General features: G+C 47.2%; 1 protein-coding gene across 2 annotated transcripts in view; it reads left to right on the plus strand.

Moving 5' to 3' along the window:
* CCDC93 (coiled-coil domain containing 93) overlaps positions 1-12,485 on the plus strand; it is an 87,892-nt gene that overhangs the window by 8,101 nt on the left and 67,306 nt on the right. For both annotated transcript variants that reach the window (XM_060107224.1, XM_060107225.1), the window contains exons 4-6: positions 4,781-4,892; positions 8,830-8,928; positions 9,725-9,781. In XM_060107224.1, coding sequence (XP_059963207.1) covers positions 4,781-4,892; positions 8,830-8,928; positions 9,725-9,781 — 268 coding nt within the window. The remainder of the gene's footprint in view (positions 1-4,780; positions 4,893-8,829; positions 8,929-9,724; positions 9,782-12,485) is intronic.

Genomic DNA, 12,485 nt, shown 5'->3' on the forward strand with positions numbered 1-12,485 from the left:
AGCTTGCCTGCGGTGGAAGGCGGAGCGGGGAGCACAGGACGTCAGCGCAGAGAGGTCGTGGGGGCAGATCAGGTGCAGTGCCTTGTAGGTCAGAGTGAGGACTTGGGGTTTAGTCTGTGTGAGATGGGAAATCCTTGGAGGGTTTTGAGCAGAGGAGGAACATAATCTGTTCTATGTTTAAGAAGGAACCCTGGTCTGATTACCGAATTAAGGGGCATCAGGGAGATTCTTCAGCGTATTATAGTAATCCTCCCAGGAGATGATGGTGGTGCCCTGAACGGTGGGCTAGCAGTGGTGGCATTCTGGATCTATTCTGAAGGTAGAACCAACAGGATTTCATGACATTGGATTTGGAGTGTGAGTAAGAGAGGAGCTGAGGGTGATTCGGAAGTATTTGGCCCTAGCGAGTGGAGATGGTCTGTGCAAGTCCTTGAGAATCAAGCACACTGCAAGTTGCTTCACGTTTATACGGCTTTTTTCCCTTACATTTCTGATTGCTTTTCTTTTTTCTTGATGACAGAGAAGCACGTAGTTTCACCTGTAATGAAGATCAGCCAGCTTCTTAATCAGTCTGTCGACTAACATGAATTCACTGTCTTCTTGAGTACACTCTTGGTTGAAGCCTCTTTCTGTTCCAATTTGAGCTGATTGCTTCTTACACGTGTGGCACCCCTAATGTTCTGGGATATCTTTCCATTGCATTCCTTCTGGGCTACGATTCTCAATTCCTTATCTGTGTTTCTGATATCTAAAAAACACTGAAAATGGGTTTTTTTTTCTTTCAAGTGCCGATACAAAACTATTTGGAAGCAAAACATGACCTGAACTGACTTAAGGTTATTTATAGTCTTTATTGATCCCATTTATATGAATATTCATATGTTTTACTGCAGAAATATTCACTTCTTTGATTATAGGGTGCTGCTCTAGATTTCACTGGGTCTTACCTAATACACAGTATATGCCCCTTAGGTATACTAAGGTACAAACATCTAAAGAATTCTGACTTCTGAAACACATCTGCTCCTAAAGGGTTTGGACAAGGGGTTGAGGGTGTATTGTGTTCCCTGGTAAGTATTTGCTGTGTAGCTTTTAAGTGCACAGCCATGAACTACAATTGAAGACAAAGCTGTTGACAAGCGTTAACTTGTAAAGACCCAGCAGACTCCTAGCAGTGCATCAGACAGTTGGGTCTTTTATTATCTGCAGGAGAAATGGCATAGCCACAGGGCACTGAATTATCCAAACATCTTTTCTGTTTGGTTTTGGAATATGTTCTGTGTTTGGGGTCCCCCCCACAAAGTTTCTGGTTACTTGCAGATCAGACTAATACCGCCGTGTGTTTGCAGTGCCTCCGCACACCCCAGCTGCTGTGGGTGGAGGGGGCCAGCAGCACCTCTGAGGAGCACACTTGCCCGTGTACAGGGCACAGTTATCTTCCAGGCTCCGTTGGGACCTTGCCCTCCTTCTTGATCCTTCTTTCTTGTGGGTTCCATGAGCTTCGACCCTCTATCCCCAGCCTGTCCTAAAACCCCATTACCACAGAGTGCTATGTTCTGAGGTCCATAAATGAGATTTTAGGCTTATAACTGGGTTCATTTCTACAACACGTATTTACTAGCCACCTGTGTGCAGAGTACTTACACATGCATTTTATTATTTTACCTTCACAGCAACCCTTGAACAGGCAGGACAGGGATTACCCCTTGTTTTATGATGGGATTATTGGACCAGTGGGACCGGGTGGCTTGCCAGAAGTTCCGTGGTAGGTGATGGAACTTGGAATTTAGACCCTGGTTTAATTCACTCTCTTTCACACTGTTTGTGGTGGAGGAGGAAACAGTGCACTGAACACTTAGAAAGCTAAGGAGTCAAACCAGTCACCTGTAATGAAACGTGGGCTTGTTAGGTGAGGAATCTTAGATTAGGAAGCCCATCTGGTGACCTCTGAGATTGTCATGTTCCCTGATTCTCAGAAAGTCAGAGGATCTCCTCTGAGCCCCAGGGAGAAGCCGAATGGGGGCTGGTAGGTTTCCGCAAGAAGCCTTCCTGACTTCTGCCCCTCGGCCTGTTTCCCTCCGGCCCCCACCCCCACTGCAGACTTGGCAGTCATTTCTGGGAAGCGGGTTTAACAGGGTTGTAAACCCTGAGATGACCCTGGGCGTCCTTCCCTCAGGGCCCTTGTGAACTGGGAGAGTGGGCCGTCTCTGAGGAGTGGCCAGGGAGAACCTTGTCTGAAGGTAGAGGGTTGGCTGGATGGTGATCTGTAAGCTGCTGACTGGTTGTAGGCAATCAGTAACCCTACACAGACCCACGGATCTGTAGCCACTAGAGGGCGCGCTCCTCCTGCCGAACCAAGATGTGAATGCCTAGTGAAGACCTGCCCTGAGCAAGGACGCAAAGCCAGAGCTGGGGACCATCTTCCTTTGCTAAGCTTGGAGTCTGGGGAGCAGGGCCAAGTAGGCATCCATCTCTTCCCCTCACAGGTTTCAAAGAAATTAAGGAACAAGGAATGGGCGTCTTATGGAAACCACATTAAAAAGTAAAGCTTATCAGAGAGAGAGCCTTAGCTATGTTGCCAAATGGGTTTGCCAATCCTTCCAACTAAACTGTCCCATTTGGGCCCCAGGAAGAGTTGGACGACCAGAGGCTTCCCCACCGGGGCAGGACATGTACCTCGTGGCAGAGAAGATGCATGTGTCCTAAGGATGGGCAGCTCAGAAAGGGGGCCTGCAGGGGCTTCTGGGAGTCAGATGACACTTTCCTTCCCCGTCTCGGACCTTTTGGATAAATTACACACACACACACACCCTTCTGTTTGCGGTGAAAACGTCCTCCCGTGTACTCCTCTCCTGGGAGGTGGGTAGTCCTTCCTTCCGTGAATGTGTGCAGCAGGGATCAGCCTTCCCTTTCCAGATTTTTTCTCTTAACATATTGGACTCGATATTGTGATCAGTGGAGCTGGGGCTGTGACTGTTTCCACTCAGCAGTTTTAACCTTGGCCCCACCTTGTAAAGCTACTGTAGACATAAACGTGGTTTTGTAGCAGGTTCTCCAGGGATCATTCTCTGGGAGCTGTTTGGCTTCTGTCCCTGGGGATTGCTCCCTTGGTTCCTACCAAGAGTAAGGGCATGAAACATACCAAAGGGAACATCGGTGAGGTAAGTACTCTCAGCCAGGCCTGAGTTAGGTGTCGGTCTTAAGGGCGTCTGTCCCCTGAGAAGGATTATGGAACTGCAGAAAGACAAAAGTATACAAGATTTCTTTGAACAAGAAATACTTTTGATAGATAGACCCGAAACTTACTGCATTTGAAGCATCTAATAAGAACCTGGTGACTGTTCAACAGGGCCTTCATTTATTAGAGAAAAGTCTGACACTTGGAGCTACACAGTAGCTGCTGTAACTAGCTACGATTTTTTTTTTTTTTTTTTTTAATGTCTTAGATGGGGTATAACCTAAACTATCCATGTAGGCTGAGTCAGAGCTCCCACTTCTCCACATGGCCTCACAAAGCCACAGCTTGTGACTTGTTTCTCAGGCTTCCTAGGCTATGTACCATGGCTTTGGGGGTTCACAGACCCATTAAATAACCTCTATTCTCTCCTTTTGAATGTGATCCGATTAAGGTATAAGAAATAGGAACCAGACAGTTGGAGATCAAATAGCAGCTGGTTAGAGAAGATTTAAATCTGTGGTGAAGTGGACTTGCACACAAGTCCCTCTGTCACTCCTGCCATAAAACTGCCCCACCCAGGCCAGGGCTCAGCTGTGCGTCCAGCTGTGCTCAGCTCCTGACCGAGGCAGGCGATGCTCAGGGCCTCAAGGAGCCTGACTCCTGCTCTCTTCCTCCAGCCATTTCAAGAGAAGGCTGAGCAAGGTGTAGGAGAGAGATCAAGTGTTCCTCATGCGAACTGGAAAGCACCTTCTCTCTGGAAGGGAGAGTGAGGGCGTATAGGATTAATTTTAGAGTATCAAAAAAATTAAAGGCTTTTTTTTTTTTTTTTTTTTTTGCGGAACGCGGGCCTCTCACTGCTGTGGCCTCTCCTGTTGCGGAGCACAGGCTCCGGGCGCGCAGGCTCAGCAGCCATGGCTCACGGGCCCAGCCGCTCCGCGGCATGTGGGATCCTCCCAGACCGGGGCATGAACCTGCGTCTCCTGCATCGGCAGGCGGACTCCCGACCACTGTGCCACCAGGGAAGCCCCCAAAGGCTATTTTTTATTTCAAAAATATTTTGTATTGGAGTAGAGAACTTATTTTATTTATTTATTTTTTTTGAGCATGAGGCCTCATGTTTTGTCTTAATATTCTTGGCACCTGGCACAGAGTCTGGTAATTATTTGTTGCTTGAATGATATTTAGAACAATTTTTTTAATGTTTAACCTAATGGTTTCCAGACTTGGAAAAAGTAGGGCAGTTAAGTGAAATGTAAAAGAATATGCACCACTAATAACTTTTTATTTTACCATGTAAGGATGTTAAAAAAATAGCTACTACCTCAAACACCGCCATAACTTCAAGAAACAAAATATTTTAATGTAAAAAGTAGGACGAACACGATGTTAGAATTAAGGATGAAGATAGTTTTGTGTCCTTACACACACACACAAGCCTAAGTTGTGCTTATTTTTCTTAATTTGCCATCAGCCAGGAGAAATGTGGTCATGGTCTGCTATTGAGAAACCTCAGATCCCTTTGGGTTGCAGCCAGACTTGAGAGATGTCTTAAGAGCCACTTGGTGTGTTCTCACTCTTGGCTCGTTGTTTTTCTCTGAGCAGAGCTCTATCAGAAAAAATTGTCTCCGTCCTGCCAAGAATGAAATGTCCACACCAGCTGGAGCCCCACCAGATCCAGGGGATGGATTTTATTCACATATTTCCTGTTGTCCAGGTAAGAGCATCTGTGGGGTTTCTTGACCTCTGAACATTGGAATTCCTGTAACGGGTTTGGCTCTTGGGCCGTCTGGCCTAGGTCCTGGATCTGATGGGTGTGGTATGGATTTGGTGGCAGCAAAACATGATGACACTCCTCAGAACGTTGCCAGTACTCAGTCCACCCTAGTTTCACACCGTCACCTGTTCTGATCTTTGAATGTTTCCATGAGTAGCTTTTCATTGCCCTTCTGGTAAAGATGGAAACCCATAGCCCCCCATCGCACCCCATGCGCTGGCCCCCTTTGACCTCTCCAGCCTCAATTTATTCTTTGCTTTTCTTTGTTCTTTCTAGTCTAGCCCCTCTGACTTTCTTTCAAATTTCCTCATACACACTGTGCTTCTTCCTGTCACGGGGCCTTTCAGGGTGGGAAGGTCTTCCCTTCTCTCCTTACCTTTATCTTCCAGATCTCAGTTCCACCAAGTCTTCTCAAGAAAGCTTCCCCTGACTGCCAGATCTAGAGTAGGTTCCTTTGCTATATCCTCTCATATGGCATATTCCCTACCCTCACCGGAAGCTTCCTCACTGCAGTTTGTGACTGTGTCCATTCAGTGCTTGGTTATTTGTATGTCTCTCCCATCAGACTGTAAGCTTCCTGAGGGCAGGTACCATGGCTGTCCAGCTTGCTCTTGTGTCTCCGGCACCTCTTGGAATGTCTGGCACTTTGTAGGCATTCAGTCCTACAAAGGACTAAATTTTTAACAGGAGCCTTATCTCCACCTTGGCTTTTCCCCAAGGCCCTGTGATTAAGTGGCCCTGCTGTACAAGTCCCTGTATTCTGTGCGGTTCTCCTGTCTCAACCCCTCCTCCAGGCACCACAGAAAGAAGAGGAGCGAAGGGACTTACCTTTGTTGCCTGCTGTGTGGACAGTACTTTGCCTCGAATCCTAATAGAGTTCTTTGAAGCATCTATTGTAATCCCAGTCTTACCTCTGAGGAAAGTGAGACTCGGAGAGGATAATCAGTTTGCTTAAGGGCAGAGAGCTAGTGAGCGGAGAGGCAAATTCCTCTAAACTCCATGTCTTTAAGCCTGTACTTTCCCCTCCACCACCATGCAGCCGCCCAGAGGAAAGCCACACAGCCCCTGCTGGAGAGGTTTTGTGATTCTGTTAAGATTATGTGGTGTAGCAGTTAAGAGCCTGGACTCTGGAGACTTCCTGGGCTCACATCTGGGCTCTGCCACTTTCTAGCTGTGTGATCTTGGGCAAATGACTTAACTTCTTACCTGATAAGTAGAAATAATAGTTCCTACCTGATGGGATGAAAGCTGAGTAAGTTAGTACGTGTAAATCACTTGGTTGCAGGGCTGGCACCTTTCAGTAAGTGCTTTGTAAGTGTTATATAGTTGTTTCTGTTGTTACTGCTATTGGGAATCTTCCCCTGCACTAGACTTCAAATCAAATATGTTGAAATTTATAACTGAAATTTGTAAATTTGAGGCTAGGACTTTAACTCAGGATTTGACTTGTTTGTTTGTTAGGGGATGGATGGTACCCAATCATTTTGTGAAAGTAAGAAGTAGGGAGTCTGTGTAGATTCTTACAGAAACCTCCAACCCCATCATACTGTGAAGTTGTTGCCCTTTCCCCTGAAGCCTGGATCTCTAGTGACTAGACCTTACTCAAAACTCTGCTAGAACTTTGAGGACCAAAACTCTAGTCCATATATGAGAAGGGGATGAAAGGGAAGTGATTGTCTACAGTTGGTTTGGGCATTTTGAGTATCTTATGTTTGTGTTGTGAGCAGAATGTCAGAGGGCTTCCTGTCTGGATGTGAGAGCCCTCTCTGATGGTTATCCCATATCTTAATTTCGTGGACCTGTAAAATTTTAAAGCGCAAATAGAGGTTGACCTGTGGTTGCAACCTGTATTTTAGCAGGAAGGGACGCTTTTAAAGGCAACAATTATTTTGCTTTCTTTACCATCTCCTAAAAGAGAGGCCATTTAACTCTCACTCTCAGAATAAAGGACAGTCCTTCAAATGGAATACATGTAGCCTTATGAAAAACTCGCCACATGCCTGTAGTTTTCTGTTTTGCCAGACACCAGTGAAAGAGCAATCGTGGACCAGCCACGGGGAACCACTGAACTGGTTGTCTTGTGTGGGACTAGGGGTCCACCACCCTTGTTCACGCTGTTTAGCACAGCTGCGGTGACACTCTCTGAATGCGACCAGGAGGAAAGAAGAGCTGACTTCCGGCTACTGGTAGTTCCAGGTCACATCTTTTTCTCCCATGTGGGGCACATGGATCCTGTAAGCGTAGGTATTCTTCTCAAATGCCAGGGGCTTGTGGCAGAGCTCAGCTGTCCTAGAGGTTCCCTCCGCAGCCCTTCATGCTGGGAACTCCAAAACACAGCGGTCGCGTCTCTAAGGAATCCTTTGAATCAACGGGCTTTGCCTTCCTCATCTGAGCATGTTCTCCAGGATCCAGCCAAGTTACCACTCAGTGTCGATCTAATTAACCAGAGGCAGATCTGAAAAGGCAACAACAATGAAAGGCCAGAAACTGGCTCTCCCGATGCAAAGCGAAGCAGAGAGAAGTTGAGTTGAGCAGTGACTCAGCCTCCTTAGATGTCCAGGGCCGGGGCTGGGGTACAGGTGAGGGGCTGGAGTAGCCCCAGATGCCGTCCGATTTTCTGCCTCTGCCCTTCTGGGTTTTAGTCAGTGCCTGAGGTCACTGCTTGGAGGGGCGGTGGAGTGGAGTGATGCAAACAAATGGAAGATACTAGCAACAAAAGAATACTCCTCACAGAATTATTTGCAGCCGCTGCTCTCCTGGGCAGCTGCTTCCTAAGTGTGTCCTTTACTTGAGCTGGCCGCCCTCCCTGAGCGCACGTTCCTGCCGTCCCCGCAGGAGCCCTGTGCCGTGTGCATGTGTCTGAACCTTGCCACGTGTGGCCCTGCCCCGGGGAAGCACAGCTGCTGTCCAGAAACTGCTCCTGAGATGCAGTAGCTGTCTCTGGAGAGAGGATGGCATCCTTCCGTAAAGTTCTGTAGTTATAACGGGAATGAATGAAGAGTCAGGAGGAGAAGCAAAGGCTCTTTTTGCACGTTGCATTCTCACCTGCAGAGCGCCTGGGCCTCCCGCAGGCTGTGGGGCGTGGGTGTGCGCATATCAGCCCCGTTGACCTAGGACACGCGGCGTGAAGCCCAGACGCGCAGTGTCCCGATGTGGCCGGCGGCTGTGTGGCTGCTGGCTGTGGATCGGTGGGCGGATCACGTCATCTCTCCGAGCTTCCGATTCTGTAAAACGCACCCAGTGCCGATTACCTTATAGTGTTGGGTGGATTCGAGCGCTGTGCTGTGAGTGCCAAGCTCACCTGAAGCCGAGGGCTTGTACTCAGTACACCTGGTCTCAAGTCTGAATACTGGGGGGATTTTTTTCCACCTATCAAACGAGGGTTACACTAGGCATTCTCACTGGTTCCCTTCCCTCCCTCTGGTCTGCGGTGCGAGCAGCACGGGAAGGAGAGAGTTCTGGTAAGATCTGCCACTCGGCGCGGGGAGGTTTGGGGGACAGCTCTGTTTGTGTCGGGCTCCAGGTGTTTACAGAGCTGTCTAGTGCTTGTGTTTCATTTGCTCCCACAGTTGCTCTGTGACGTGAAGGGAACTGATACTCTCACCTCCTCTTTAGCAGAGAGGGAAACTGAGGCCCGGGCACCCGAAGCGAGGCTCGAAGGCTCCTGCGCGGCTGTCAGCTCAGGTCCCCCTGGATCTCAGCATCCAGACACCCAGCGGCTGTTTTTCCTGCAGAGCAGTATGTGTTGGTGGTTATTCACCACCTGGGCAGTTCATGTTCTGTGATTCGGGTGCAGGACCCGTGCCGTCTCTGAGCTGGCCTTTACCACAGTGTGTTTCATCCCTATCGGCTCACGTTTCCTCACTTTCTTCCCCAGTGGCTGGTGAAGCGAGCTATAGAAACAAAAGAAGAGATGGGCGACTACATCCGTTCCTACTCCATTTCCCAGTTCCAGAAAACCTACAGTCTCCCTGAGGTCAGTGTTCTTTTCTAGCCCAGTTGGGAACCTGAGTGCACAGTGAGGGACCCCTTGGAAGGCTCAGAGCACGCTCAGGCTCCCCTGCACTCCCGCCCGCCTGCGTGGCATCCCTGCCCCCACCTGATCAGCACTGAAACTGGGCCTCCTGGTTCATTAGAATTGCCTGTTTAAATGGGCACTGAGTGTCAAGCCCTACAGTTTGGTCCTTGTCTCTCAATTTTGCTACTGGATCTGGACCTTTTGTTAAATTACAAGAGCATGAGTGTATTTTCGTGTAGTCTTATGAAGGTTTTCGAGAGCCCACCTGCTTGGAACACACCTATAGTAACAGCTGAATAGTAATCACAGCAACAGTACTAGCCGATCACTGTCAGATACTACATTCCAGTCCCGGCACATCACATGCCTTCTGCTTTTGGATCCTCGTGACTGCTCCCTGAGATAGGCGGTACCATCCCTGTTTTGCAGGTGGAAAAGCTAAGGCTCAGAGGTTAGGTAACTTGCTGAGGTTTCAGAGCTCATACGGATTTGAAGTGAGAACGCTTGTCTTCACCTCTACACCCTGTGGTCCCCCTCTTTCTCACCAGCTATAGGGATCTGTTTCGCAGCCATCGGCAGAGGCCCTAGCTTTTTCCCATGCAGGATGTACTCCAATTTGTTAGAAAATTGAGACTTCTTCAGGCAAAGTTGTGACGAGAAGTCAGTTTATAAGACGGACTGCTGAGCAGTCCAGTTGAGTTTCCGTCTTTACACAGGCAGATTTGTTTCATCCCTGTGTCTTCTTGTCTTGCAGGATGATGACTTCATCAAGAGAAAAGAAAAGGCCGTCAAGACAGTAGTTGACCTCTCGGTGAGTTCCCTGCCTGAGTTCTTCTGTAACGGAAGAGCATAGGGTCGTAGCCTCCAAGCAGCCCTTTGAGGTAAATCACAGAAGCCCCTGCCCCGCGTTGCCATCTGCCGGGTTGCCCAAGAGCTGATCTCGGGTGCACAGGTGAGAGAGGCCCTGCCCGCTGTGCGTGCCCGGTATCTGATGCCAGCGTTCAGGATAGAACGGGCCACCACCACTGCCCTGTGTTTCCCTTAGTTCCAGTTTTCCAGACCCGAAGCCCTTCCTCATTTGTGCCAGCGGCAGCTGTAAACTTCACATAGCTCCAAAGAGCAGATGACGTACTAGAGCTGCTGCACGGAGGTGACCACCGCCATGACGCCTTCGGGATGGCAGAGTAGCTTCTGAGCTTTGTGTGGGAAACTCTGGGACGGCCTTTGTCCCCAAGCACAGTGTATCTTAACCTCAGGGTCTGCACTCATGTGCCCACTTCCCCAGTGCAAGGGCCAGAGGGCCTTTTCAAAACACGCTGGGCCAGAGCCCAGCAGGACCTTGCCAGCCTTCACCCCCCAGCCTTCCTGCTTGAGCTGATGGGAATGGAGCCTCAATGCCTGGCTGTAAATTCACTTCCTTTAGAAAATAATGTCTAGAGTTATTCTGCATTTTTTTTTTTTTTTACTTTTAAGAATAAATGTGTGGTCTCCCCAGGTGATTACTGTGAAAAGAATAACAGTAGTTTGATGATGAAAGACATGAAATGCTCATTTAAAACAAAAAAGCCTTTGTCAGTTTATGGTTGTAATTTGTATCTTTTCCACAGTTCCATTTTGGAAATGGGAGAAATGGAAAACCTTTAACATAGTTACACTCTGAAGCCAGATGCTGTTTTCAGATTTGGTGGCAGTATTAAATAATAATACTAAGAGGACATGATAGAACAGCAAGTAATTTTTTTCCTGGTTGTGAGGTAGACGTTCAGTTTAGAACATCTTTAAAGTTTTCTTTAAAAAGATTGATAGGGGCTTCCCTGGTGGCACAGTGGTTGGGAGTCCGCCTGCCGATGCAGGGGACACGGGTTCGTGCCCCGGTCTGGGAAGATCCCACATGCCGCAGAGCAGCTGGGCCCGTGAGCCATGGCCGCTGAGCCTGCGTGTCCGGAGCCGGCCTGTGTGCCGCCATAAAAAAAGAAAAAAGATAGTTGAGAGGAAAATCAACCTTAATCTAACAACACAGAAGCAGCCACTTTTGATGCTTGGACATATTTCTTCTGTGTTTTTTTTTTTTTTTTTTTTTGCGGTATGCGGGCCTCTCACTGTTGTGGCCTCCCCCGTTGCGGAGCACAGGCTCCGGATGCGCAGGCTCCGGACGCACAGGCTCAGCGGCCATGGCTCACGGGCCCAGCCGCTCCGCGGCATATGGGATCCTCCCAGACCGGGGCACGAACCCGTATCCCCTGCATCGGCAGGCGGACTCTCAACCACTTGCGCCACCAGGGAGGCCCTTCTTCTGTGTTTTTAATGTGTATTTTTATAGTGAATTAGAATTATACTTTGAATGTAATTTTGTAGTTTTTTTTCCGCTAAACCAATATAGAGTCTTGTATGCTGTTAAAGTTTCCTCCTAATCGCATTTTCATGACAAATAATAACCAATTGGTTGGATGTGCTGTTGCTTTCCCTTGTTTTAAATGATGCTTCATTTAAAAGAAGTGAAAAGAAATGCTTTCATTTCTCCCTCTGTTACAGGGAGCGGGGGAGCCAGTGGCAGGAGAGGGAGGGAAATTCTCTTTTCCCTATAAACTCTGTACTATTTGGATTTTATACTAAGTCTGTATATTACCTATTCAAAAACAATAACGTAAAAACTATTTAATTTTTTTAATTAAGAAGCTGTAGGAAGTTTATTTTTCCAGAATTACAACTATAGGCATATATTACTGTATCAAATCTTATAAAATCCAATTCTTTTTTTTTTGATATTTTCAGCATGTTGTTTTATTTTATTTTATTTTATTGGAGTATAGTTGCTTTGCAACGTTGTGTTAGTTTCCGCTGTACAGCAGAGTGAATCAGCTCTACATATACATATATCCCCTCTTTTTTGGATTTCCTTCCCATTTAGGTCACTGCAGAGAACTGAGTAGAGTTCCCTGTGCTATACAATAGGTTCTCACTAGTTATCTATTTTATACATAGTATCAATAGTGTAAAAAATATTTAATGTTTAATTGAATATCTTCAGGTGCAAATCTCATTTGGAGCCCTGGGTAGAGAGTGAGAAATATTACATTTTTTGGCTGTATCACCAAGAATAAAAGGCCAGTGTAGCTGTTGATCAAACTGGGCCTGATGTCTCTTTACCTATTAAACATTTCAGGCCTCTAGAGACACATTATTTCTTCTTCTCGTTTGTAATGGAGTTTTTAAAGATAATCGTCTTCTGCTTGGCAATATGACTTAAATTCTTGACAAATATATAGTGCCCAAACATTGTTCTAAGCATTTATATGTAACTTATCTAGTGCTCACCACAACCCTATGAAGTAATAGTATTTTTTTTTTGACAGGTGAGGAAACTAAGGCACAGATTCGTTATGTAGGTTGCCCTAGGTCACATTGGTGATGATGGAGCCAGGATGCAATAAAATGCTAGATAAAATGCTGTTTGCAGCTCATTAGAAAATAATCTCAAGATAAAGGAAAATGGAAAAAAAATTGTAGGTCTCTGA

The sequence above is a fragment of the Mesoplodon densirostris genome, chromosome 8 (genome assembly GCF_025265405.1).
Source record: "Mesoplodon densirostris isolate mMesDen1 chromosome 8, mMesDen1 primary haplotype, whole genome shotgun sequence".
In the NCBI taxonomy this organism is placed as follows: domain Eukaryota; kingdom Metazoa; phylum Chordata; class Mammalia; order Artiodactyla; family Ziphiidae; genus Mesoplodon; species Mesoplodon densirostris.